General features: G+C 41.8%; 2 protein-coding genes across 2 annotated transcripts; both read right to left on the bottom strand.

Moving 5' to 3' along the window:
• Positions 1 to 221: 221 nt before the first annotated feature.
• twist2 lies at positions 222 to 5,153 on the bottom strand. The gene is made up of 2 exons (XM_067517166.1): positions 4,417 to 5,153; positions 222 to 2,578 (listed from the first exon to the last, which is right to left on the bottom strand). The coding sequence occupies exon 1, from the start codon at positions 4,942 to 4,944 to the stop codon at positions 4,450 to 4,452; it is 495 nt and encodes a 164-aa protein (XP_067373267.1). The 5' UTR covers positions 4,945 to 5,153; the 3' UTR covers positions 222 to 2,578; positions 4,417 to 4,449.
• A 7,306-nt stretch (positions 5,154 to 12,459) lies between these two features.
• On the bottom strand, positions 12,460 to 17,522 carry LOC137133647 (pancreas transcription factor 1 subunit alpha). The gene is made up of 2 exons (XM_067517455.1): positions 16,494 to 17,522; positions 12,460 to 15,790 (listed from the first exon to the last, which is right to left on the bottom strand). The coding sequence occupies exons 1-2, from the start codon at positions 17,071 to 17,073 to the stop codon at positions 15,753 to 15,755; spliced, it is 618 nt and encodes a 205-aa protein (XP_067373556.1). The 5' UTR covers positions 17,074 to 17,522; the 3' UTR covers positions 12,460 to 15,752.
• Between the last annotated feature and the right edge of the window lie 5,353 nt (positions 17,523 to 22,875).

The raw sequence follows: 22,875 nt of genomic DNA, 5'->3' as shown, positions 1-22,875 counted from the left end.
GACTGGAAATTATGACTTTATACTTTTTTAAGCTCAGTAAGTTCTTGAACATTTGGCTGTTTATTTTTGCTAGACTGACTCTGGGCAAACAGAAAGCCTGTTCTTTCCTATAATAAAACAAACTTCCTCATCAAATCAAAACTAACAAACACATGAAAACTTTAGTAACAATGATTTTTATTGTTCACCTCATGTCACCAGTTTTGTGATCCTGCACAACACACATGTTGAGAGAGAAAGAAAGAAAGATCAATACTTGAGGCATATTTGAAGTCTGACTAATGCTTTGTTTATCGCCATGGTGGCAGCCGACTCAGCTGACTTTTAGCTTTTTAGATTGAGACACACACACACACACACACACACACACCCACACACAGCCTGGAAGTTCAGTCATGCCGGCATCACCCTCCAAAGTGGTCGAAGACTAACCTTGGGTTTTTTTTTTACTGAACCAGACGAACACAGAAGAGCGTTTGAGGCGCGCAGAGTGTAAACCCTTACTTTATTCCTTTTTTTTTTCTAACTGCAAATTAAAGTTTTGTAGCTTTTTCCGTCTGATTTTACGGGAAACATCTGGATCTCTCGCACCGCTGGAGCAGTGGCCCCCGGGTGATTGTGTGCTGCTCAGCTGTGAGGGCCCGGGATAATGAGCAGGTATCAAACAGGCTCCTATGTATAAGTCAGCCTAGGTAAGAAGGGCTGTCCAACAGCATCTGAGACCACCATGCCAAAAGTGACTTCGCACTGTGGCATTTGTTCATTTTCTGAATGTTTTTTTTTTATGAACATTTTCACAATAAAAGCTCTCACATCACTAGAAAGAGTTGTTGGAGGTTATCCATAAAGTAACTGTAGAATTATTTAATTAAAACTGGCTTAATTTGTGTGTGGTCATTCTTGAAATGACCACGAGTGATTCTCATATTATTCTCCTTCTGCCAGCAGCCTGCTAAATGCTATTCTAAAGAAATACAAATGTAGAATTTTGACATATAACAACTTTTTTTTTCATGTGCATCAGTTAAGATGTGTGTTATAAATGTGCAATAAATCAGGCGTTTGTGCATCAGCATCTTCACAAACCAGCAGGAGGATGAAGCCACTGTGGCTGCAGGTGTTTCCCCCTCACACACCCAACTCTGAGCTGGAGAATATCAGACAAATAGCAGGATGTTTCAGTAGAAGTTGAGGCGTTTGCCAGTGGAAAACACCTGCGTATTATCTTCTGAATACTTTTTATTGTACTTATGCAGTTTCCCACCTGAGGAAAAGTGTGACACAAACCCGCTGCATCTGAAAAAATGAAAAATGTATTGAGTATAGTTATACTGAGAAGGTAATGTTTGTTTTGCTGGTGAAAATTGAAAGACAGTTTAGTTGAAACAGCCACAGAGAGGCAGCCTCCCTCTTTCACTAGTAGCCCCCCCATTAACAATGAGGTCCTTTCAGTGTTTAGATTGCATCTAACCACGTCTGGGAAAACGAGATGTAAACAGTTTTAAATGTTTTAAGATTGAGATGCAAAGGAATTTCTCCACTCGTCTGGTTAAGCTTTTTCTTTTTTTTTTTTTCCTCAGCTGCAGGCTGCGAGCTAGTGACCTTATCTGCTGTTGTTGGGGCTCCCTGCTCGTTAAAGAGCCTGAAGGCATCGCCATTTGAAATGATTACTCGTTATTTGAGCGGACACGTATTTTATAAGCCTCAGTTTGAAACTGGCTCGAATTTCCTCCACTGTTAATGAAGCTGTATATTTTTATGGTGGTTTGTTTTAATGTCGCCGTTTTCTTTCCATAACAAGAAGAAGAGAGAGAGAGAGGAAAGAGGGGGGAAGTCCTCACACCCAGCAGTGAAAAACTTTCTTTCGTCTTAATCTAGCAGCCTTCAGGGGGAACCTGAATGAGAAGGCCAGATTGTTTTAGGTTAGTTTAAAAATGGGACTTTCGATTTTCATCTGGTTAGAAGGAGGAGAATTAATTCAGATTCTAAACAGATAATTAATTCAAATTATTTTATAGCTTAAAGTCTGAACCTCAAATAACAAAACCAGCCAGATTTAGTTCAAAAATATGTGTTTTAATAAATAAGCGAAAACAAAAACAAAAAGAATGTACAATGGACGGAGATTTGGAGACTTATTAAAGACGTAAATGAAATCCATGCAGCAAATGACTCTAAATTGCATTGGTCCCTTGACAGACTACAGGCGAACTTACACAGGTATGTACAATATGGATTCATTTATATATATATATACATATATATATTTAAACTTTGTATTAAAGTCTTTGAAAAAACTAAATAGATCTCCTTCTATAAACGATTAAAGGATGGCTTTGGTGAAAATGCAAAAATCCGAACATCTTTGGCCTATAGGTACACACTGCAGGGCCCAACATCTGCACAGGGCCAGAAGCTGCGTGATGAATCTGCATCCACACACACACACACACACACACGCACAGACTCCCTCAGACTTTGTAACTGTGGGTCACATTACGTCTCTCCGCCATCCCTTTGAGGTCGATGGGTTCTTCAATAGTCGCTTTGCTCTTCATACCTTGTAGAAGTAAACAGTCTGCGAAGGGAGAGAGGAGATGGAGAACGCATTATTGATAATATGGGGAAAAGCACAAGAATGCTGTTGATTTGGGCCTTTTGTTCACCTTTTCTACCATTCTCTGGCTCACTTAGCGTGTGGGAAGTCATTAATGAATCAATTATTAGCCGCGGAGCTGAGTAAAACCATATGGAAAAAGCAGGAACCTTCTGGATGTGAATGAAGTCCTGAAGCCGAACACTGACTTTTTTGAGGGAATTCAGGCGTTTTCGTTTTGCAGCAGATTAATGAACAGTCCGAAAGTAATGAAGACAATTTAATCTTAGTTATTACTGAAACTTAGCACAAGGTTCAAAAATTCACGATTTGTAAATGCTGTAGAGAAAAAGGCAACTCGGGTTTCTATGAATATAGATTTACACTACCAGTTTCATTTTAAAATGTACCTCTAAAAAATAAAGTCCACGAACACCTTCAGTGTGCAAGGAAGAATACAAACCTTCAGTGATTGACTTTTCTTTACAGCCTAATTAAACCCTGAAAACCCAGCTTCAGATCACTGTAATGAAGCTGATTCCTGTCCCCGCGGCACCAAGACAACAAAGCTGATGAGCAGTTCGGAAAAAGCCCCGAGAACTAAACAAACTCTGCTTCTGGTGATGGAAACTCCAGCTTGTTATTTCGGGCCACTTTTGTGCTCTTACACTGCAGACCATCCAATGAGAAGTAAGTAAGCTCCTGTTACCTGTGCCTTTATTTTCTTAACGCAGTCACTTTAATCACTTTATATTTTCATCACTTCGGGGGTTTAAAAGAGCCATGACGTGTTTGGGTATTTCCACAATAACTTGTTGCATGATTTATTCCTGCCAGAATAAAAAAAGAAAACGTTTTCCTTATGTTGTGGAGCCTTTTGTTAAACTGTGTCTTCGAGCTTTCTAGCTGTAACCAAAACAGGCTGCAAATCTGCAAAATAACGGGACCAGCTCCTTGACTGTCTGTTAATACGGGCCTCCGTTTTTATTGTCTTGCACTGGCTTGAACTTTCATGTCCAGCCGAGTTGCCCATTCCTGCGGTCTCTACACAGGAAAACACTATTGTGGATATAAATTACGCGTGCTGTCCCTAAAGCTGCACTTTTTAAAAACCCCTGTTCCTTAATAAAGGATAAAACCAACGAATAACTGCAAAACTCACAACTGACTGATTTATTGCGTTTCTGCTCAAAAATCAAAGCAACAAAAACCGAAGAGGCGTATTCTTCACTAGGCCTGTCATGTGAAACAGGTCCAAAACTATTATTTGTATTAATTCACCCACTTCCCTCAGTCGAATCCCCCCTCTCAAAACAAATAGTTTTCATTTTGCCACATCCTGAGCTGGACTTAAGGGGTTTAGATCTGACTGAAGTCTTGAGGGATCCTGAAAGTGTCAACGAATAATCTGACGGATCAGTTGTCACCACGGCGCACAGCAGCGCCCCAGATGCAGACGCGAAGTCAGGCGTTGACAGGATGCTGAGGCCTCGCTGTAAAATCTGGCACGCACGAACCGAGCGCACACGGCTCTGGTGAGCTGTCCAGTGCAGCAACTGGAGCTTTTGGTGCACAGCTTTTTCGTGTTCTGCCATTTGACCGCTCATAACAAAAAATGAGAAAGGTTTCACAAAATGTGACTCATAATTTGAACCCGACTTATGTTTATATCTGCATGCCGTTTTTTACCCGTCTGTTGCTTTTATGTGTTCACTTTCCGTCTATACTTGAAACATACAATACATTTGCACCAAGTACCAAGTACCTCTGCTATAAATTACTAACACTCGTTATCTTGGCTTCGGTCTTGTTGTACCCACCGCTTTGGCATTGTATGTGAAGGTCTCTGTGTGCTAGTGAGATGCTGACATAGACCATGCGCCTTCCATCCTCCACACAGAGAACGCGTAACTGAGTCTTTCGTGCGCAACGTAGCTGCAGCTGGACATCTTGCTGTCCATCTCGTCGCTCTGCAGCACCTGACACAGAAAGTCTATGTATCTGGAGGCGAGCTTCAGCGTCTGTATCTTGCTCAGTTTGTCCGAAGGCAGCGTGGGGATAATTTTGCGCAAAGACGCAAAGGCCTCGTTCAAAGACTGAGTCCGTTGCCTCTCCCGGACGTTGGCCAGGATCCGCTGGTTCTGCAGCTCCTCGTATGACTGAGTGCTGCTTGGACTCGGCTTTTTGCCCCGTTTCACCGGACCAGGGCTGCTGCCGCTGCTGTCCTCGCTGGACTTTTTGTTGTGTCTCCGCTTGCTCGCAAAGCGTTTCTGCTGTCTGTCCAGCTCCTCCTCGCTGGTCACCAGACTATCCACAGGGGAGACCGGAGAACTGGAGCCCTCTTCCATTTCTTTCTTGAAGAAATGCAGGGATAGAGAAGAAAAAACGCTGTCCACCTTTGAAGCCGTGGTTACAGAAAAGGTTTAGATATCCGTTAAGATCAGGGGAAGAAATTCAAGACCACTCTCTGCACCTCTTGTTTTAGAAGAATCTGATTTTCAGCTGGAGATTGGCACTCACAGGAAGTTTTTTCCTTAAAAATTTGGAAACTTTATCCCGGTTTCAGATGCTAAATAGTGTTAAGAGGGGAAGGGGAGGGGTTTTATGCTGAAGGGGGAGTTACAGTGCGCGCCTTGCTCCCTATAAGTAGGACGGAGCAGTCATGGTTTCGTTTGTTTGAGATGTGACTTAACACGGCTCCTCTTTACAGCTGAAAGCAGAGGAAATTTTCTATTGTTGGATTTCTCTCGGATGGAGACAATTTCAGACAAATTCTGGGTATAATATGTATATGGAATAACACATTTTTATCCTTTGCTTTCCCTGAAATAATTCGTTTAGTCATTATTAAGCGATTAGTTAATAAATTATAGACTAAAATGTGAAAACGCACTTGTTGGAACCTCTGAAACAAATTTGAAAAATTGCTGATAAACAATAATACGAAGATTAAATACTGTGCTCATATTTAACAGCATTATTGCTCGCTCCAAATATCCTACAATAACTCGTTTCAGAAAGTTGTGGGTCTTATTTAATCTGAGCATTGCGAGCCAATAAAACTACTGAATTAACTGCTGTATAAAATCCATTTGTTCGTGGCGGTTTGGCGGCTGTGTGCCGTGGTGCAGTCACTCTTTGAGGCCTCGTCACAATCCACACAAACCATCCATGTACATTTAAAATCAGTGCAGAGTGCGTGCGCGCCGGAGGGCGATTTACGCACAAATTCATCGGACTGGAGGAAATCCATCTTCTTGATCTTTAATCGAATCAAGTCTGCCAGCTCTCACAGTTTCTATAATGTGGAAGTCAAACAGGAAGGAGGCTTAAACTAACCGAGGAGCTCTCCGGTTTCTGCGGATACATCCAGTGGACGGTTTCTCCATGCGTTTGTCAGCGGTCCACCTCTTCATCTGTCATGTCATGTTTTCCCCTACACACAGCGGCGCACAGGTGGCTCATATTATAGGACTAAATTTATCCACTGCCAAAATGCTTGTCCAAATCAGCAGACTGACCTCTGCGCGTTTCCAAGGCGCTGGATTGTCGAGTAACTTCTATAAACGTAATTTCGGAAAACATAGTTTCACCAATAATTTTATTTTTTCTGTAAAAATACATTTATCTTGGTTGCAAGACGTTCCCGAATCAAATGCAACTGTGTGACGCTGTAGGAGGGATCTGCTTCATGAATGTGATTTTAAGGAATTAATACAGATGTAACAACTTTAATTAGGGGACTTTACGGCATATGACAGTTCACTCTACAAGCCCAAAACATAATATTGGTTGATGTACCTGAAATTACTGAAGAAACAAGGCTTCAGTTGTTATTGTGACTCTGCCATTAATCAAATTGTACTGAATAATTGTTTCTTATTAGGAAGCAATTTTACTCATTTAAACTGCAAAGATCAACAAAAGGATCTTATTATCAAAGTCCAGTGTCTTGAGTGCATGTGCCCACTTTATGTGTGTTCTACACATCCGGGGAGAGTGGTCACTGTAAATGGGGTGTAACTGAGCAGCTCCTGAAAGCTGCACAACATACTTTAAACCCCTGAGCGCTCACTTGGTATTGGGACATATCCTGGTTTTCCACTGCAAGCTTCCCTACCCTGCAGGAAACCTCTTCTGTTTTGTGTTCTGGCTCCCACAAGTAATAGTGACTGTCACACTACTTTTACTCAGCGCCAGAGCTCTTCATTCAGACCCTGGAACGTCTCAGCACAGGTCAAACTGTGGTTACACTTTAGTGGTCTAAAGTTCATAAAATGCCTTCAAAAAAACAGCAATGTGTTATATATGCAAATAAATAACAATAAATAACAAAGATGGGCCCATCCACGTGTAGCAATCACATACACGTTCTCTGATTATGCCCTCTGACCTTCTGCTCCCTGGCTCAGCTGCAGGAGGCCTCCGTGCCCAGAGGAGACCTGCAGAGTGAGAGGCTGATCCTGCACAGTGTCAGTGAGGTAGGCTTCACATATACACACTTCAAAAAAGAAAAAGAGTCAGAGGGGGCCCCTAGCCAGCACTCCACCATTGACTGTATAGGCTCTGCATAATGATAATAAGTTCACAATCAAAAGGGTAAGCAGAAAATGATGAAGACTGTTTGGTTTATATACTTGATTGTTCTCCAAAATGTGTAATTAATCTACAAAAGGTTCTAAAAAGCTTCAACTTAATTACAGTATTTATTTTGCACTTGAGATATATTTACCACGTACCATTTGCTTTCTGTATTTAATCCAGTTTGGGTTCTGAGAGCTATTAAAGTTTGTGCTTTTTTCCATTAAAGTATAATTTCTTTATGTAGCATTGAATTGTTAGTGATGCGACCATAATGTAACTCAGGAAATTCTCTGAAAAACCCCTTGCTGATGTCGGTAAATGACTCATGTACATTTCACCAGGAACTCATGTACATTTCACCAGGAATTCTTGATCACCGTGGCTCCTACAAGAACCTCCTGAGTGAGATGACAGAAGAAAAAAACATAGGCAGTAACTGCAAAATGAAGTGAGACAGAGGCGGGGAGAGAGAGAGAAAGAGAGAGAGAGAGATGACCTTCCCCTCAGATCAAAGATGAGCCCAGGCCATAACTCAGCAGAGCAGGATGACGTACCTCTATCTTGTCTGACACCTTTAAAACCAGCTCCACATGGGTGGAGGGCACGGCCTTAATAAGCACAGATCCTTTCTGCTGTCACACCACTGAGAACACACTCTTGTCTCATGCTCGGCCTCCTTGCCTTCACATCAGCCTTGTAAATAGGAACGACTGGTCGTGAGACGAGAAGGGAGCCTGAGAGGTGCTGAGAGACAAAAAACAGTTTGGAAGAGAAGACGAAAGAAAGGATACAAGCGAAAACAGAGAGAGGAGGCCAAATGTATGGGTGCATGATGATTCACAAGAGTCTTTGATCTGACACAGGGGTTATGGTTGTGTGAAAGAAGTTATGGAAGAGATGATTTGTTAGAGGCTGCGATGAGTGGAATTTTACTGTCCATGTGTCTGCCAGGATTAGTTACCTTTGACTCTAACCCACCCCCACCCCAAACACTTGTGAGCCTAACCCCAAATGATCTTGGCAAGAGGATCTAAACGAAAGGCCTGTGTGCAAGCATATCTCTGTGCATGCATGCTTAACCCAGGTTCAGTCCACATTATCACCTGATTGCTGTGTGCATCAGTGTATGTACCAGTGTCCTTTTAAACACACACTTGTACATGTATTTATCTGCACATGTGTGTGAGTGTGTGTCAGAAAGTGATTCAAGATGCGCCAAAGATGTTCAGCAGAGAAAGGGCCCAGCTGGTTCTCATTGCACAGAATACAGGGTCTATTACCAGCAGTGCAATTGCATTTGAAGCTACTTGTAGTCCCGCTGTTTCCATCAGAGGTAACATTTACATATTTGTATGTAGCTCTGCAAGATCACCTGGCCAAAGATCAGATGATGACAGGAACACCAGAATCCATCATTTTATTTTAATGAAAAAAGTAGACACGTTTTAAAGAAAATTGTGCTGGGATAATTAGTGATAGTAGATAATAGATAATTTATTGGAAAATACACAGTGACTCAAGGTCTGGTGTGTCCATTTTAAAAAAGTGTGAACATGTTAAATAAGTTTAAAACTGTTCCTTATTAAAACTTTTGTCTGTCTATGAAGTGGGATAATTTCTAGAGAAAAACATAAGTCTGTTTATCGGGCAGCTCTTTTCCAGGAAGTTGTTAAAATGCGACTCACAAGTGGGTTTTTACAACGACCATGTCAGACTGGATGGAAGTCCAAATTTAACTTTCAATTGCTACATTATAAGTCTGAAAAACATCACTGATTTATCTAAAACAAGCAATTGGTTACACAACTTCAAAAGACATAACAATGTTGACCAACAGAGCCCATTAAATTATTTCCTTACATGCTAAAAATAGTTCTTGTTAAGTGTCCCAATATGCTCTCTATGTTAATCCTTATGTGCATAAGTGGGTCAAAAATGGCCCGGTGAGGTCGTCTTCTTGCAATATCTTCGTAATGAAAATTGTTAGCATTTTATAGCCCAGCTATTTCTCAAAAAACATGTTTTTGACATCATGCCATCGTATGACTATGCCAAGTTTCCATAGAAGTGTCAAAAAGACCCACATTCATTTTCTATGGAATTTCATGGAAACCTCTTATTCTTTCACTGTCTGTGGACCACACAAACTATAACGTACTCTATCACACAGCAGTCATGAAGGACAAGCACACACATTTCTGAGGTAAACAAATGAAGCTAGCATTAGTGTATCTTCTGTGTGTGTGCGCACACGCATGCGCGTGTGCATTAATTTATATAGCTACACATTGATCAATGGTTTGCTTGTCTTTAAAACTTTCAAGTAACAAAGATCGTTAAGTCAGCAGTTGGTGTGATGCAATGTACCTGTGTGCAATGATCACAGCCAGAAACGGGTAGTTTGTCACAACTGCATGCAGTGATGAGACAAGAAGCCAAAAAGAGAGAGTTACACACACACACACACACATAGGGTGTGAGAGAGTACTACAAATTATGTGGCTGTAGCTTAGTCGGTGAGCCAGTCATCCACAGACCACAGAGTCAGTCATTCAATTCCCGGACCCTCCTGGCTACGTGTCAAAGTGTCCTTGGGCAAGACAGTGAATCCCAAGTTGCTCCCTGTGGGTCAGGTGAACACCTTGCATGGCAGCCACCGCCACTGGTGTGTGTGTGTGTGTGGGTGTAATTGTCTGAATGAGAAGAACCATTCCACACAGGAGACAAAGCATCGAGCAGTGGATAAATCATTCTTGTGTGGACAAAAATATAAAAACAAATTATTTTTTTTTGTTAAAACCAAAATGACAAAAACAGCATAAAAATGCATTGATTCTAACACGGGTCATTTTTGACTCCCTTATGGAAAAGCAGAGGGTCCAGTCACTCATGCATCTGAGGGTTAAATAGCAAGTCACAGGCTGTGGTTCTATTAAGATCCCATATTTAGGAGAGGCCTCTATAATGAATGAAAACAGGCAGATTCAGTGAGAAGAACGCATATCGAACTGTAAACCACAGGTACCTGCACTCAGAGAGTCATTCTTCACTAAGTCTCATACCAAAACCTATATCCACACTCCTCCATTCTGCTGCCCCAGGGCTGATGACAAGGTGTTTCTGAAATCGCATTAGGGGCCCTTTCATAAAGGTTTCATTGGGGAGTGTGTAACAGCTTGAAGCATTTAGGCTTTGTTTAATATGATGCAGACTCACTGCTCGATGCTTTGTCTCCTGTGTGGAAAGGAGCCCGTGATGCCAGAGACCCCCACTGTCAGAGTTTGCTTTGATATCTGGAGGTGCAGGGGGAAACAGGGCAGAATAACCCCTTCTCCCCTACACCCACACAGACACACACACACACAAATACACCCCACCACTCTTAAAACATGTATGCTCAATACCTGATTCTGGCCTGCTGCCCTGCAGAGTTATGATCATTCAGCGAAGACGCCAAGCTTTGAAGTGCAGCTCTCCAAGGCTTTTCACCCTATGGGAGAAGTGTGTGGAGAGAAGCAGTCATGATATACAGTACTGTGTCCACTTCAGCCACACACTGAATTAGTTAGCCAAGGTACCCTAGTTAAAGAAACACTATTTGTCAAATGTGTAGCTCAGGGTCACTATAGCACATGGAGCGGAGTATTTGGATCAAACCACTACACCTTTGATTATTTGCTGACACTTGCTGCCATCTGAGCTACATATTTCCTCTTTATATTTATACATGTATACACTACTGGATTAGCTGTGGAAGGTGCAGATCAGTGTTTTATTTTATTATTTGTTTGAGTTTATTTGATCAGTTTTGTCCGGCCCTTGGCACAACATACCAAACTTTAAATTCAACACATACTCAACTCAAATACACTTCACTGACTTGACAGTTACAAAAAACAGTGTTGCCAGAGCAATTATGTTGACTATAACACAATTATATTCATTATGCATGTACTACTTCCAGAATCTGAACTTCAACCAGGCCAAAGCAGGAGGGGAGGGGGGGGGGGGGGGGCAGGTCTTGTTGATAGGGTCAGAGTTAATTTGCTGTACAAACGACAGAGGCACTGCACACTCGTCTGCTGACGGGGGAGTCTGCTGCACAAATAATGTAGCATAATTAGTGCTGCATTTGTGACCCTAGTGCCAAGGTTAGCTTGATGGTCGGCCTGTGTTCACACTGCTATGTGTTAGCCAGGTGGCCTTCCCAGACTGGGCTAACGCAAAGTTTAGACTGAGCTCAGGCAGTTTGGGGGAAGAAGTGCCGGAAGGCTGGGCAAACAGAATTGTTGTTTGTTCTGCTGATTGGGCTGGGACAGGAGGGGGGATGCTCACCGGATGTCAACGTGGGGGTGTCATTTACAGTCCACTGTCACTGCCTTAGTGTCACCTGTGTCACCAACACCATCCCCTGCTCCGCTAAAGACTCAGCTGTGGATTCACCCTGAAGTTGCAGGACACTAAATCTATTTTGTGTGGCCCAAACACATAAAAAGAATTCTTTTCCACACACGCTTCTCACCCTTCATCCGAACTGCCCTGACAGCCCTCTTAGCTTGTTCTGCTAACACTAATCCATTCTAATCCAAGGAGCAAAGCAATGAATGTTCCAGTGCTAATCTGAGATGGCTTCAAATGCATGGGCCCCCACTGTTCAGGGACCTTCATTGCAGCCCCCTGGGACCCATTTTAAAGACGACACCACATTTTTCTTTCACACACTGGTATTAGCTCAGAAGCTAAAAGTGTGATCTTGTGAAGAGGAGCTGTAATGAGAAAAGCAGGTTAGCTATTTAACTAGTGTTTCACAGGTAATAAAGTGCCAACACACTGGGTCACCATGGCGATGAGTGCTGGGTGCAAGGCTTCCAGGAAGTCAGCATTTTTGTTTGTGAGGGACGGATGTTTGTTTTGAAACTGAACTCTCAGTTGGTTTCTGGAAATAACTCATGTGTTTGGATGCCCCAGGATTAGCTTTCAGTCCATTACTGAATTGTTCAGCTTCAGTGTTTATGTTCTGAAAGTTACTGCTCTTTTAAGCTCTATTGCACAATGGCAAATAATAGTTGAGCATGAATCACTGAACTTTCCACATTCACCTGTGAAAGCTGTTTAAGAAACATGTAAATGCATGCTTCTATTTGCTTTTTTGAACCTTTTTGTTTATCGCTCACTCTTCCTCTTCACCTTGTGTTTGGCCATTGTTATAATTAACTTTAGTGCTCACAGGCAGTTTATTTATATGCGAACAGATGTAATGATTTGTACAGCAGCAGGTGTGATCCACACACAAAATTCCAGAGTGGCAAAAAGATTCCCCCTAAAATATTTATTGTAAACTCACCACATACTGCAACAAAGGTTTTTACACAAACAGCTGATAACAACATTTTGATATTTAATACTATAGTCTTGCATTTATAGATGTAATGATGTTATGATGTCACATGTTCGAAACAAAAAAAAAGGAAAACCAGCTGCATTTTCCCAACAATCCTACAAACCCTATTCAGTCTTAATGAGAGTGTTTTCAGTATAGTTTTTAGTACACTAAGAACAAATATAGAAAGAAGATTAAATGCATTTTGGTACAAACATTTGGCCCTAGAGTTGCTGTATGTGACATTAAACTTAATGTATATCAAACAAATGAAAGATAAATGATCTTTCAAAAGGACTGTTTCAGATTTCTTTTGCCCAGACCCCTACATTGTTTCAACAGGATGTGAGGCACTAATTGTATTTACAAGTGTAAGGCTCAGACTCCAAAGTTACACTAACACGATAAACACACCTGCCGACTGAGCCTCGGAGTGTTTGTCAGTGTAAGTCTGCCGGATGGTAAATCAATAAACTATGTCAGCGCAAAGGAGAAAGCCTAATGAAGTTCACAGACTGGAAGAATCCGACTCATTCTGGACCCAAATATTTTTCCCCTGGATGAATCATATCTCATCTGAATGGCATTCTTCTGATTTTCAGTCAAGATCCCACACTGAAGGTTAGAAAAAGCATTTCTTTAAAATGTTGCAGAAGAAGAAGAAGAATGAGGAGAAGGACTGACTGACTGTTTTAGTATATTTGAGTCTTGCAAATGTGCCCATTTGCAGGACTCAGCCAACCGGTGCCACTAGGGGGATTCAAGGTCACTGAGCAGCCACAAAGTTCACTTCCTATTGGGCGACCGCCACTGTTACAAAGCTGATTGTTTACAGTGGCCCACTGTGTAATATCATTTTAAAAATGTAAAAATGTACCAATCAAATACCTACATAATAAGGTGTAGGCCACCTTTGACAAGTGTACAGTAAGCATTGAACACCATGGTAAGATCTGTGAGACCTGTTCTGCCCTTGAACACACACAGAAGGAAAAAAGTAGAAGTAATTTGTTGAAATGCTTCCATAGGACAGATTATATTGTAATTACATCACTTACTTCTTCCTATCTCAAATGGAATATAAATGGAATGTGCCAGCATATCACTGTAGGTAAAACATTTTAAAAAACCTTGAATGTCATTTATTTGGTGCGCAGAAGAACTGGGCACTCATTTTAAATTTACTGTGACCAAAACTCTAATGCCAGAAATTCTTAAGTATAACTTTCATAACTGGCTTGCTTCCCTAATTGTTTCCTAAGGGCTCCATTAGTGGCACTAAAATTACACGTGCTAAAGAAGAATGGGCATGTTGTTGCCTGTTTTACACATCTGACTAGAACACCTGGAGCTGCAGCAGCATCTGTGCTCAGACTAAACCCCGTTGGAAAATTCAGTCATGGCCGTGTCTCACCAACGTTTAAAGATGCTTTACGCTAATAATGACTCTAAGCAGTCATGTGAAATCACATGCCATGTTTTAGATTCACATTGTTTTCTAGACAATGTCGGTCTTAACAAGTAATAAATGAACTTTGATTATGCATTCATAACCCCTAAAGGATGGATCCTCATCACTTTTGGGATTCCCTGACTTTTCTTCTGTTGCCACTATAATTGTGAATAAAACTTCTCAGTCAATGTCTGCGCAGGTTTATGACCAAATAACTGTTAGCACTAAACTACGATGATGCCAAATTTCAGCCTGCTAACAACGAACCTACGACTGTTGCAACATGTTGCTTACACAACTGAAAATAATCCAGTATTCTATTAAATATATATGAGTGTTTAGTTTTACCTTTGCAACTCTTACCTAAACGATACACTTGTAGCTTCTGTTTGTATTTCTACACTGTGCTGTTGTATATAATTACTTATAAATTGGTTTTGAAATGTCTGTAGTTTTTATGCCAGTTGTAGTTGTTGGATGCCATTGTAAATTGAAAGGCATTGTGGTCCCATGTGATATCGGATAATACTGTGCATTCCTTTTGAATATTTACATGACAAACTTTCATCTTGTTAAACAGCTGCTTTAAGGACTTCCTGGCATAGTACCAGCCTCATGCTGTTAGGCACAGAAGCAGTTTAGGAATAAAGCACACAGGCCATGATGAGCACAGCTCTCCTGGGATCATTGGCCTAAAATACCGATTGCGTTTATTGGGTTTGTGTAAGATGAAATTGAATGGACTTAGTCCTCTGGCATAAATAGAAATATCCATTTGAATCTAAGTGCAATTTTGTGTCCTCTTATGTGAAAGTACGTCAGAAAAAGTGGTTCAGTCCATCGGGGAGATTATGTGTGAGTGTCTGAATCCTGCAAATGATTAATGATCTCATTAGAAAAAGGAATCTATCACAAATTGAACCACAGCAGAATAACTTGCCTTTCAGTCGAGACCAGTGAACAAAAATATACAGAATTCCTTCTCATGATCCATTTAAGAAAAGTGGGACTGTCCTGTGGTGTTGAGTAGTTTCAAACATAAGCTAACATCACAATAAACATTTCCCATTTAAATTACACAACAATATTCACAGTTTGTTGGAACCCAGGTCCACAAGAGTACAAGTATTTCACTTCATAAATAAGCAACGATTACAAATAAATAATGAAATAAATAATAACAACAACAGATGATTGAGGTTTCACATGAGACAAATAGTAAAGAATTAACCATATTGCCATTTTTGGCAGGAACACCTGACATGCTAAAACACATTGCACTGATCTGGTTCACACGCCCATCATCTCATTTACATGATCATGGCTCTTTTTAACACATCGACTCGCGGCCTAATGAGTGTGAGTCCAGGAAACACTTCAGTGCTACATGCACAAGTATGAGCCCTTACAAAGTCCATTCAGTCTCATGCCAGTGTGCCCCTTTCCCTCTGCAACAAGTGCCAACCCTCTTTCCCTCCCCAGCTCCAGAAACAATGGCTCTCAATTAACAATCAACAATAAATTAGAATTCTAAAAGCCACGCAGGACGAAGGAGCGGATTGGGCTGGGAAAGCCTGAGATGTTTGATCCAGTGAGAAGTTTGCAGATGTCAAACGCTCGGCTCTGTCATGCTGGCGGGCTGCCTGTCTTTGACATGTAGAGAGACAGACGAGGAAGGGACAAACCTGAACCACCTCCCTGCAGACTTCTCCATATTTTGGCTGCCCCGTGTTCCCCGGTTAATCCCACTTTATCCAAGAGAGGCGGGCTGTCAGATCTGCAAAGGGGGAGCATGGGGGTAGACAAAGACAAAAGCAGGACAAACACTTGGCCCAAGTTTTGATACATTTTAATGACTGTTTAACAAGTTCTAGGTCTGGGCCTAAAGAAAAGGACACACTTCTTCCTGAAAAGGCCTATAGAGGCTTTGGAGCAGATACCCACAGAATTAGTTAAGTGCAGCAAGGAAGTAAGAAAGCATGTGATTGTATTATGATAAAATGAGGCTAATTTAAGGGCAAATGCCCGAGGGAAACACACCTGGGGATAAAAGTCTGCAGCAAACAGAGAGAAAGCTGCTTAAAATGCACCTGCTTGTGGGGAAATACTGAATGACCACAATCAATTCCTTCTGCACATGGAAAATTTATTCTATTTTAATTGAACATTAAAAGGCTTTGTGTAAGATGCAGAATACAAATGGGTTTTTTCACACACTTTTACATTTCCACTATGTGAAATGGTTCATTTTCAGTCTGCAGCCTGTACTGAAAACTTCCTATCACAACATACCAACAAAGAATTTTTTTTAAGTGGATTAAATGTAAAATAAATGTTAAACCCATAACGTTCTAAAAGTTAAGGAAAAGTTTTACTGTAATTTCATTATTGATGTGTTTATTTATAATCACTATGCATTGTATACATTAAAAGACCCTGGATGACCTCCTTCATCCTATAGATTAAAGTGATCAGCTCACCACTTGTGTTCCAAACAGCGGCGGTTTGATCCTTGTAACCATTTTTCATGCACTCGTCCACGTAGGATTTGGGGTCGCAGCCTGACATGAGGATCTCTCTCAGCAGGGCGATGTAGGCTATGGCCAGTCTCAGAGTGTCGATCTTCGACAGCCGCTTCTCGTAGGGAAACGTTGGCACATGGCAGCGCAGCTCCTCAAAGGCCGAATTGATGCTCAGCATCCTCTTCCTCTCCCGGATGTTGGCGGCATGCCGCTGCACCTTGTAGGGATGATGGGAGACCAGCCGGCGCGCCCTACGCTTGGTCACATCCAGAGATTCGTCCACGGCGAAGCTTTCACCTTCGGGGCACACAGCCGCCCCCGGGGACTCCACGTCGAGGTCGGTGAAGGTCAGCTGTGAGTCCGGGAACATGGACGGACAGCCAAAAGAGGACCAGGGGGACAGCTGGCCGGTGGTTGCTGTGCAGTCAAGCAGGAAGGTGTCCAACTGGGTCTGAAGCTGAAAGTTTTGGTCCATCTGTCCCCAAAACGCAAAATCCGTGGTACCATCGTGGTCCAAGTCAAACAGTATTTCCTCCATATTTCTTCCAACTATTTTTTTCAAGACAGGGAAAACCGGAGACAGATAAAGTCTGCGAGGGTGATTTTCGTTAACAGCCTGGTAACTGCCTACCTGCCTGGTCCGGAATCTCCTCTGTGTGACAGCCTCATAGACACATGTCCTTCGTTAAATACTTCAGGAGCCTCAGTGTTTCTGGACGGGTCGCTCCGGCCAATTCTAAAGGCTGAATGGGAGCTCTTCAGAACACTTTACCCCTCCTTGTGAATAGTCCACTGCTTTAAAAACAGACTACAAAGGAATCAGTTGAGATGAAAACGGCAAAAAGCGGGCAAAACACGTGTTTAATTATAAAATTCCCCCCAAACCCTCCGTATTTACCATCAGTGGAGCATTATTGGAGCATTATTGGAGAATTATGGCGCAGTGGGCCAAGCAACCTTGGTGGCCTCTGAATGGGACTGTTTCATCACTTGAAGCTCATCTGACAACATACACCACTGTCAGAAACACACGAACTCTTTATGCTTATTTTGTGCAAAATATAACAAGGCTTGAATGGAAATTGGTCGTTTTTGCTTTTGCTTTTATTTTGCTGTGGGCGTATTTTTACGCACTAGAGCCAGATACAAATAGACCTACAAGACGTAAAACATTCCAGCAGTATCCCCACAACTTACCCCACATAATTTGGACCTAGCTGCCACATTAATATGCTCCTAATTTGCAAATGATATGAGTGACTAAATGGCAAACCATGAAGAGGACGTACGCTGTAATTACGGTGGGGTCAATCAAACAGGCGAGTTCTTTCTTCGAGGTTGGATAGAGGGCAGCTTAGGGACTAACTTTAATTTAAGAAGGCTGTATGTTTGCTAACACGTGGTTTTGATTTGACTAAGTCCTTCAGGATGCTTATTTAAAGGGAATCTGTTTGCTGCAGTAAACACAGGCTGTTTGAGGCCTTTCGCTGCAGAAAAAGTCTTTATCAGCTAATTAAACCAGAATTATTCCAGAGAGAGAGGCGGAAGGTGTGAGAGACAATTGCATTTTAATTAATTATAGTACTGAGAAACGTATAGCAGAACAACAAACACAATGTACCTTTAGTTTAATGTTTAATGATTTCTCATAATAACCTGACTGCAGGTTTCCCCACACGAAGCATCTTTCCTGACGTATTGGTTCTAGTTCTTGCCCATTTCAGTGAGGTGCTAGAAGTTTAATCATGTGCTGGAATCATTTGCTAAATTCTGAATTGGATTTCTACCAACCAGATTCTACGCACAGACGCATAGTTGTTAGGTTAAAGTAAAGGAACACTGTAAAGGCCACAGTCCTGTTTGCGTTCTTCTTCAGTGAGTTTGATTTCCCTGTTGAGACCTTAGCATTTGTTTCAGGAAACACATCAAAGTTGCTCATATTTTCCAACGGGTTGTGTTACGATGAGTTAATGAACCTATTCCTCTAACCCCCATCGTATAGTTCCATTAACCCATGAGACTGACACACATTGGAAAGGACAACATCCAGATTAATGGACCCATTGTTGTCAAGCTCAGTATCTCGTTTTACCTCTGCCAAAAAGTCAACAAAGCCCCTTGGAGCGTAATTTACGCATGGGTGAGAAAACATGCAGGCATGGTTTAAAATGACTGATTTAAGACTGAAACATCATCAATTAAATTTTCTTTATATTTCTAATCCCGGACTAACAGCGGTCAGAGGCTAATGAGAGGAACAAATTCCACTTATTTAACATGGGTTCAATCCCAGAAGACTCTCTGTGGCACGCAGATCTAAACTATACTGTGTAAAAAAACATCAAGCCTCCATTGGCATTGTGTTATTCAGTGTGGACTCTGGTTACAACACATTAGAATTTAAATATGTATTTTTCTGAGACAAACTCTAAACAGTAATGCTCGAAATGTAAGTGAGTTCCTCAACAAATCAGACTCATCTCATGCGATAGAAACGATTTAAGGTCGTAGAGGGCTTCAGGAAGTGTTTTCCAGCTAAAGATAGTAAAACAAATATAGTACTACATCTGCAATGTGTGTAATCAGAGAAGCAAAGCAGACAGCCCGCAGTGAGAGGTGCGCTCACTGTCAGGACCTTCTGCCGGTCTGTCAGCAGCATCTCTCCCCCAGCTGACGGGCTCGATTTGCTTTAGAGGCGCGCCTGTCAGATTCAGATCCTCTCTATTGTTTATGTAACAATTAAAGAAAGCCGAAAGAAATCCTTATAGAAATCCTTCAAATAAATCTAAATTAATAAGGAAAATATGCGTAACGATAAAGTCAATTAGATCAAGGGTGCGGAGGGAAATGTGGCTTTCAAGTAGTATCTGTGTCTTTGCCTTTGAAATGACTAAAGCATTAGTGTGTGGTGCCTTAATTCGTTGACACGCAGCCTGCGCTTCTGCCCAAATGTGCTCCACTAAAAGACTTGTTCAGGGCTTCCCGCCAGAGGACAGGACAACCTGGAAAAGCCAAATCCTCCTTGGACGCTGCGCAAGGCCACATGCTCACAATTAGGTTTGTGGTTTTGAAGCTGTTTCCCACCTGGGAGTTACTGTGTGGAAAACAAGGAAACTAATGAAACTGTGAATTAAACGCACATCAGAACTGACCCACACCTGCTCTTTCAAGTCCTCTATTATATTATGGTTTTTAATCACTGGCAGGTTTGGGGAAGTTAAGGGACACTAATATCTCACACAGCGTTTGTGTCATTTCCGACAAACTGTGGGGCTGTGTTGCTAAACTCTGATCAAGTTTTCAGAATCAGTGCCAAAATGCGCTGCAATTGACTAATGCTACTGCTATGTCTCTCATTCTCTCTCATTTTCTATTTCCTTTCAAGCTCTTTATTTGTGCTTCATTTTACCGCCATCAACACACACTCACACACACATGCATGAAGTGAAAGTTGACAACAGCAGAAACGAGATAGTCCAGTCACAGCAATGCAACGGCAAAAAGAAAAGTTTAACATTTCAGGGTTCTGCTCAGTGACGCACAACTTGTTTGTTTGGGTACAGGGCAGATAAACATCTTGGTTCTGAAAGCCTGTGGGATTTGTTTTGGCTGCTATGAGAGAGTGGCATAGCAGCCAAGTGTAATCTTCAATGTTGGCCACAAACAGCTCTTTGATCCATGCTGAGACTGAGCCCATTAGAGTGTCACGGCACATTGAAGCGATAGCTCACAGCAGAAGTTACCCTTGACCACAGATTAGGATTCAGATAGCCCCAGGCCTTTACCTTTAAAGGTAAACTAACATCAGTATTAATGCAATGAACAGTATGTGTACTCAGCATCAAAGGCCGCACCAGTCAACTGAATGAAAATCGTGCAGGAAATGCCTTGACTGATTGCAGGCAAATCTCTCTTGCATGTGAAGTATTTGTGGATTTGGGGCAACATTCACTTCCCGCATAAACTGATGCTGCATATTTGGGGCCACAGCAAATGCTTATCGTGTGGAATCCTGCTTTAAAGTAAGAGATGTGAGTCACGTGTGTCATGAAGATGCAGCGCAGGTAGTTCTACTGCACCTGCCGCACAAATGAAACCGATTCACAGTCTTCAAGTTGAGAAGCAGATTATTGGTCGTGTGCCCGTTCCTATCTGTACTTCAGGCGTAGGTCTGTTCTGGAAAAAGCATCATGGTCGTAAAAAGACTTGAACAAACACCCCTCCAGGGGTACCACCCCTCTCCCCCGACATTCTAGACCCCGAAGCTGAAACTCAGCCCTCTGCTTGTAAAAACACATCACCGTAGTAGTGTGTATACTCTGGATGACAACATGTGGGATTTAGATAATGCAACTTTACACATGTTCATTAATCCCAAGCTGGCTATCATCAGACTTCACCAATATTCAGTGGTGCAGTGTAATTCAAAGCAACACGGAGGATCCAGTAATGAGTGGAAATGCCATTTTACAAATACACACAATCTGATACAGTAATCATAGAAATCACAGTGATTATTGGTGGATTTTGGCAGCGTGTACCAGATCTACTCTGGTTGTAATAATTGGTAAAGTCATATTATTTTATGATGTTAGAATTCTGGCTACAAATCTTTCTTAAGCTGTGGAAATTGTGGAAAAGAAGAGTGTGATCAGAGAAACATAAACAGTGGCCTTTTAAAGCAGCAATTTAGTTTTGCACACAGATTTGTAAAAAGAAATGTCAAAAAGAAAAGCAGCACAATAGGTTCCATGTCCATAAAACCACACAGAGGCTGTGGTACAGTTAGTAAGGCAGTCGTCCACGGACCACAGGGTCAGTAGTTTGATCCCTGCTCCCGGCTACATGTCAAAGTGTCCTTGGGCAAGACACCCAAGAACCCCAAGTTGCTCCCAGTGGGTCAGGTGAGCACACTTGAATGGCCCCTAACCCTAACCCCATGCACGTGTGAGAGTGAATGTGTCTGTGAGAATGGGTGAATGGGAATCAACGTTGTAAAGCACTTTGGATAAAAGCACTATATAAGTGGCCATTTACCATTTATTTATTTTTTGTCCTTCCTGCTTATCCCGTGAGTTCAGGGTCGCCACAGCGGATCATTGTCCACTTGTTGATTTGGCAGTTTTTACGCTGGATGCCCTTCCTTACGCAATCCTCCCCAATTTCTACCAGGCTTGGGGCGGCACTGCACAGCTGGGGAGGGGAATGGGCTGTTAGGGGTTCAGTGTTTTGCCCAGCGACACTTTGACATATAGCCAGGACTGGGGATTGAACCACTGACCCTGTGGTCCGTGGAAGACTGCCTTTACCATTTTAGTCCAGGCTTTTTCTTGTATAATTTATTTCACAGTAAGTTATTGTCCACCAATTGTCCACTTGTGCAGCTCAGTCTTTTTGAAAGGCGACACCGGCGATGAGTCTGTAGGTATTTTTTATTAGGACTCTTGCTGAAACCAGATGTGAATATGCTCCTTCTCTGACTTCAATTCCCTTGGGACAAAACACTATCAGGTCTATGGAGTTAATTATTAATTAGCTACATTAACACACATGTGCGTGTACACACACACACACACACACACACACACACACATGGTCTTAACAGGCAAAAGGGCATTTTAGGTCACTACTGACACATGTCAGTGGATACACTGCCCCTCCAGACCAGCTGCTACCTTTTTTATACACGAGTCGTCTTTATTTTCTTTGTCCCAACCCTGTTGTGCAGGTCAGTGTGTTGTTGCACAATTCCCCATCTTGATTAAGAGCCAGTGAAATAGTTTTTGCTGTGAACTGTTTGTCTATGTTACAGATTTTTAAAGAAATACTGTCACTCAGCACATTCACACACGTTTCTGCATAGAGACTCCCCTCTAGGGACAGATGCATGTGTGATGCAAATGGTCCTTTCCTCAATAAAAGCAAGACATGGCAAGTGATCTTCACATTTATCTCAAGTACCAACAAACCCTATGTCCAGCAAAGTTTGAACCTCATGTAAAATGCAATTGAGAAAGAATGCAATGATAAGTTTCAGATGATTTGCACATCTGAAACGTATTTTAGATAGAAAATATTACAAAGAAAACATATCACATGTTGAAATTGAGAAATTGCTACATGTGGGGGCCTTGTAAAACACAGTCCTGTTGGTAGGACTGTATGAGAAGGTTGAGACAATTGACTTACTGCAGAGAAGCTGAGTCTTCCGGAAGTAAGGATGGGGTGAAGTTCAGAACTCTTCACCTTGAGAATAAAGTTTCTCAATCAAAATTACAAAGATTGTAAGGATTTCATTATCTACATAATATCACAGATTAATAGTCAGAGAGTCTTCAGG

The sequence above is a fragment of the Channa argus genome, chromosome 9, assembly GCF_033026475.1.
Source record: "Channa argus isolate prfri chromosome 9, Channa argus male v1.0, whole genome shotgun sequence".
In the NCBI taxonomy this organism is placed as follows: Eukaryota; Metazoa; Chordata; class Actinopteri; order Anabantiformes; family Channidae; genus Channa; species Channa argus.
This window is presented reverse-complemented; position numbering and strand designations above follow the sequence as displayed.

Bases quoted from the DNA above. Each gene is read 5' to 3' on its own strand.
- twist2 (XM_067517166.1), bottom strand. From the start codon at position 4,944: ATGGAAGAGGGCTCCAGTTCTCCGGTCTCCCCTGTGGATAGTCTGGTG.
- LOC137133647 (XM_067517455.1), bottom strand. From the start codon at position 17,073: ATGGAGGAAATACTGTTTGACTTGGACCACGATGGTACCACGGATTTT. The intron at 15,791-16,493 runs GTGAGCTGATCA...CCCCCTTTGCAG, and splicing joins CGCTGTTTGGAACACAAGTG to ATCTGACAGCCCGCCTCTCT.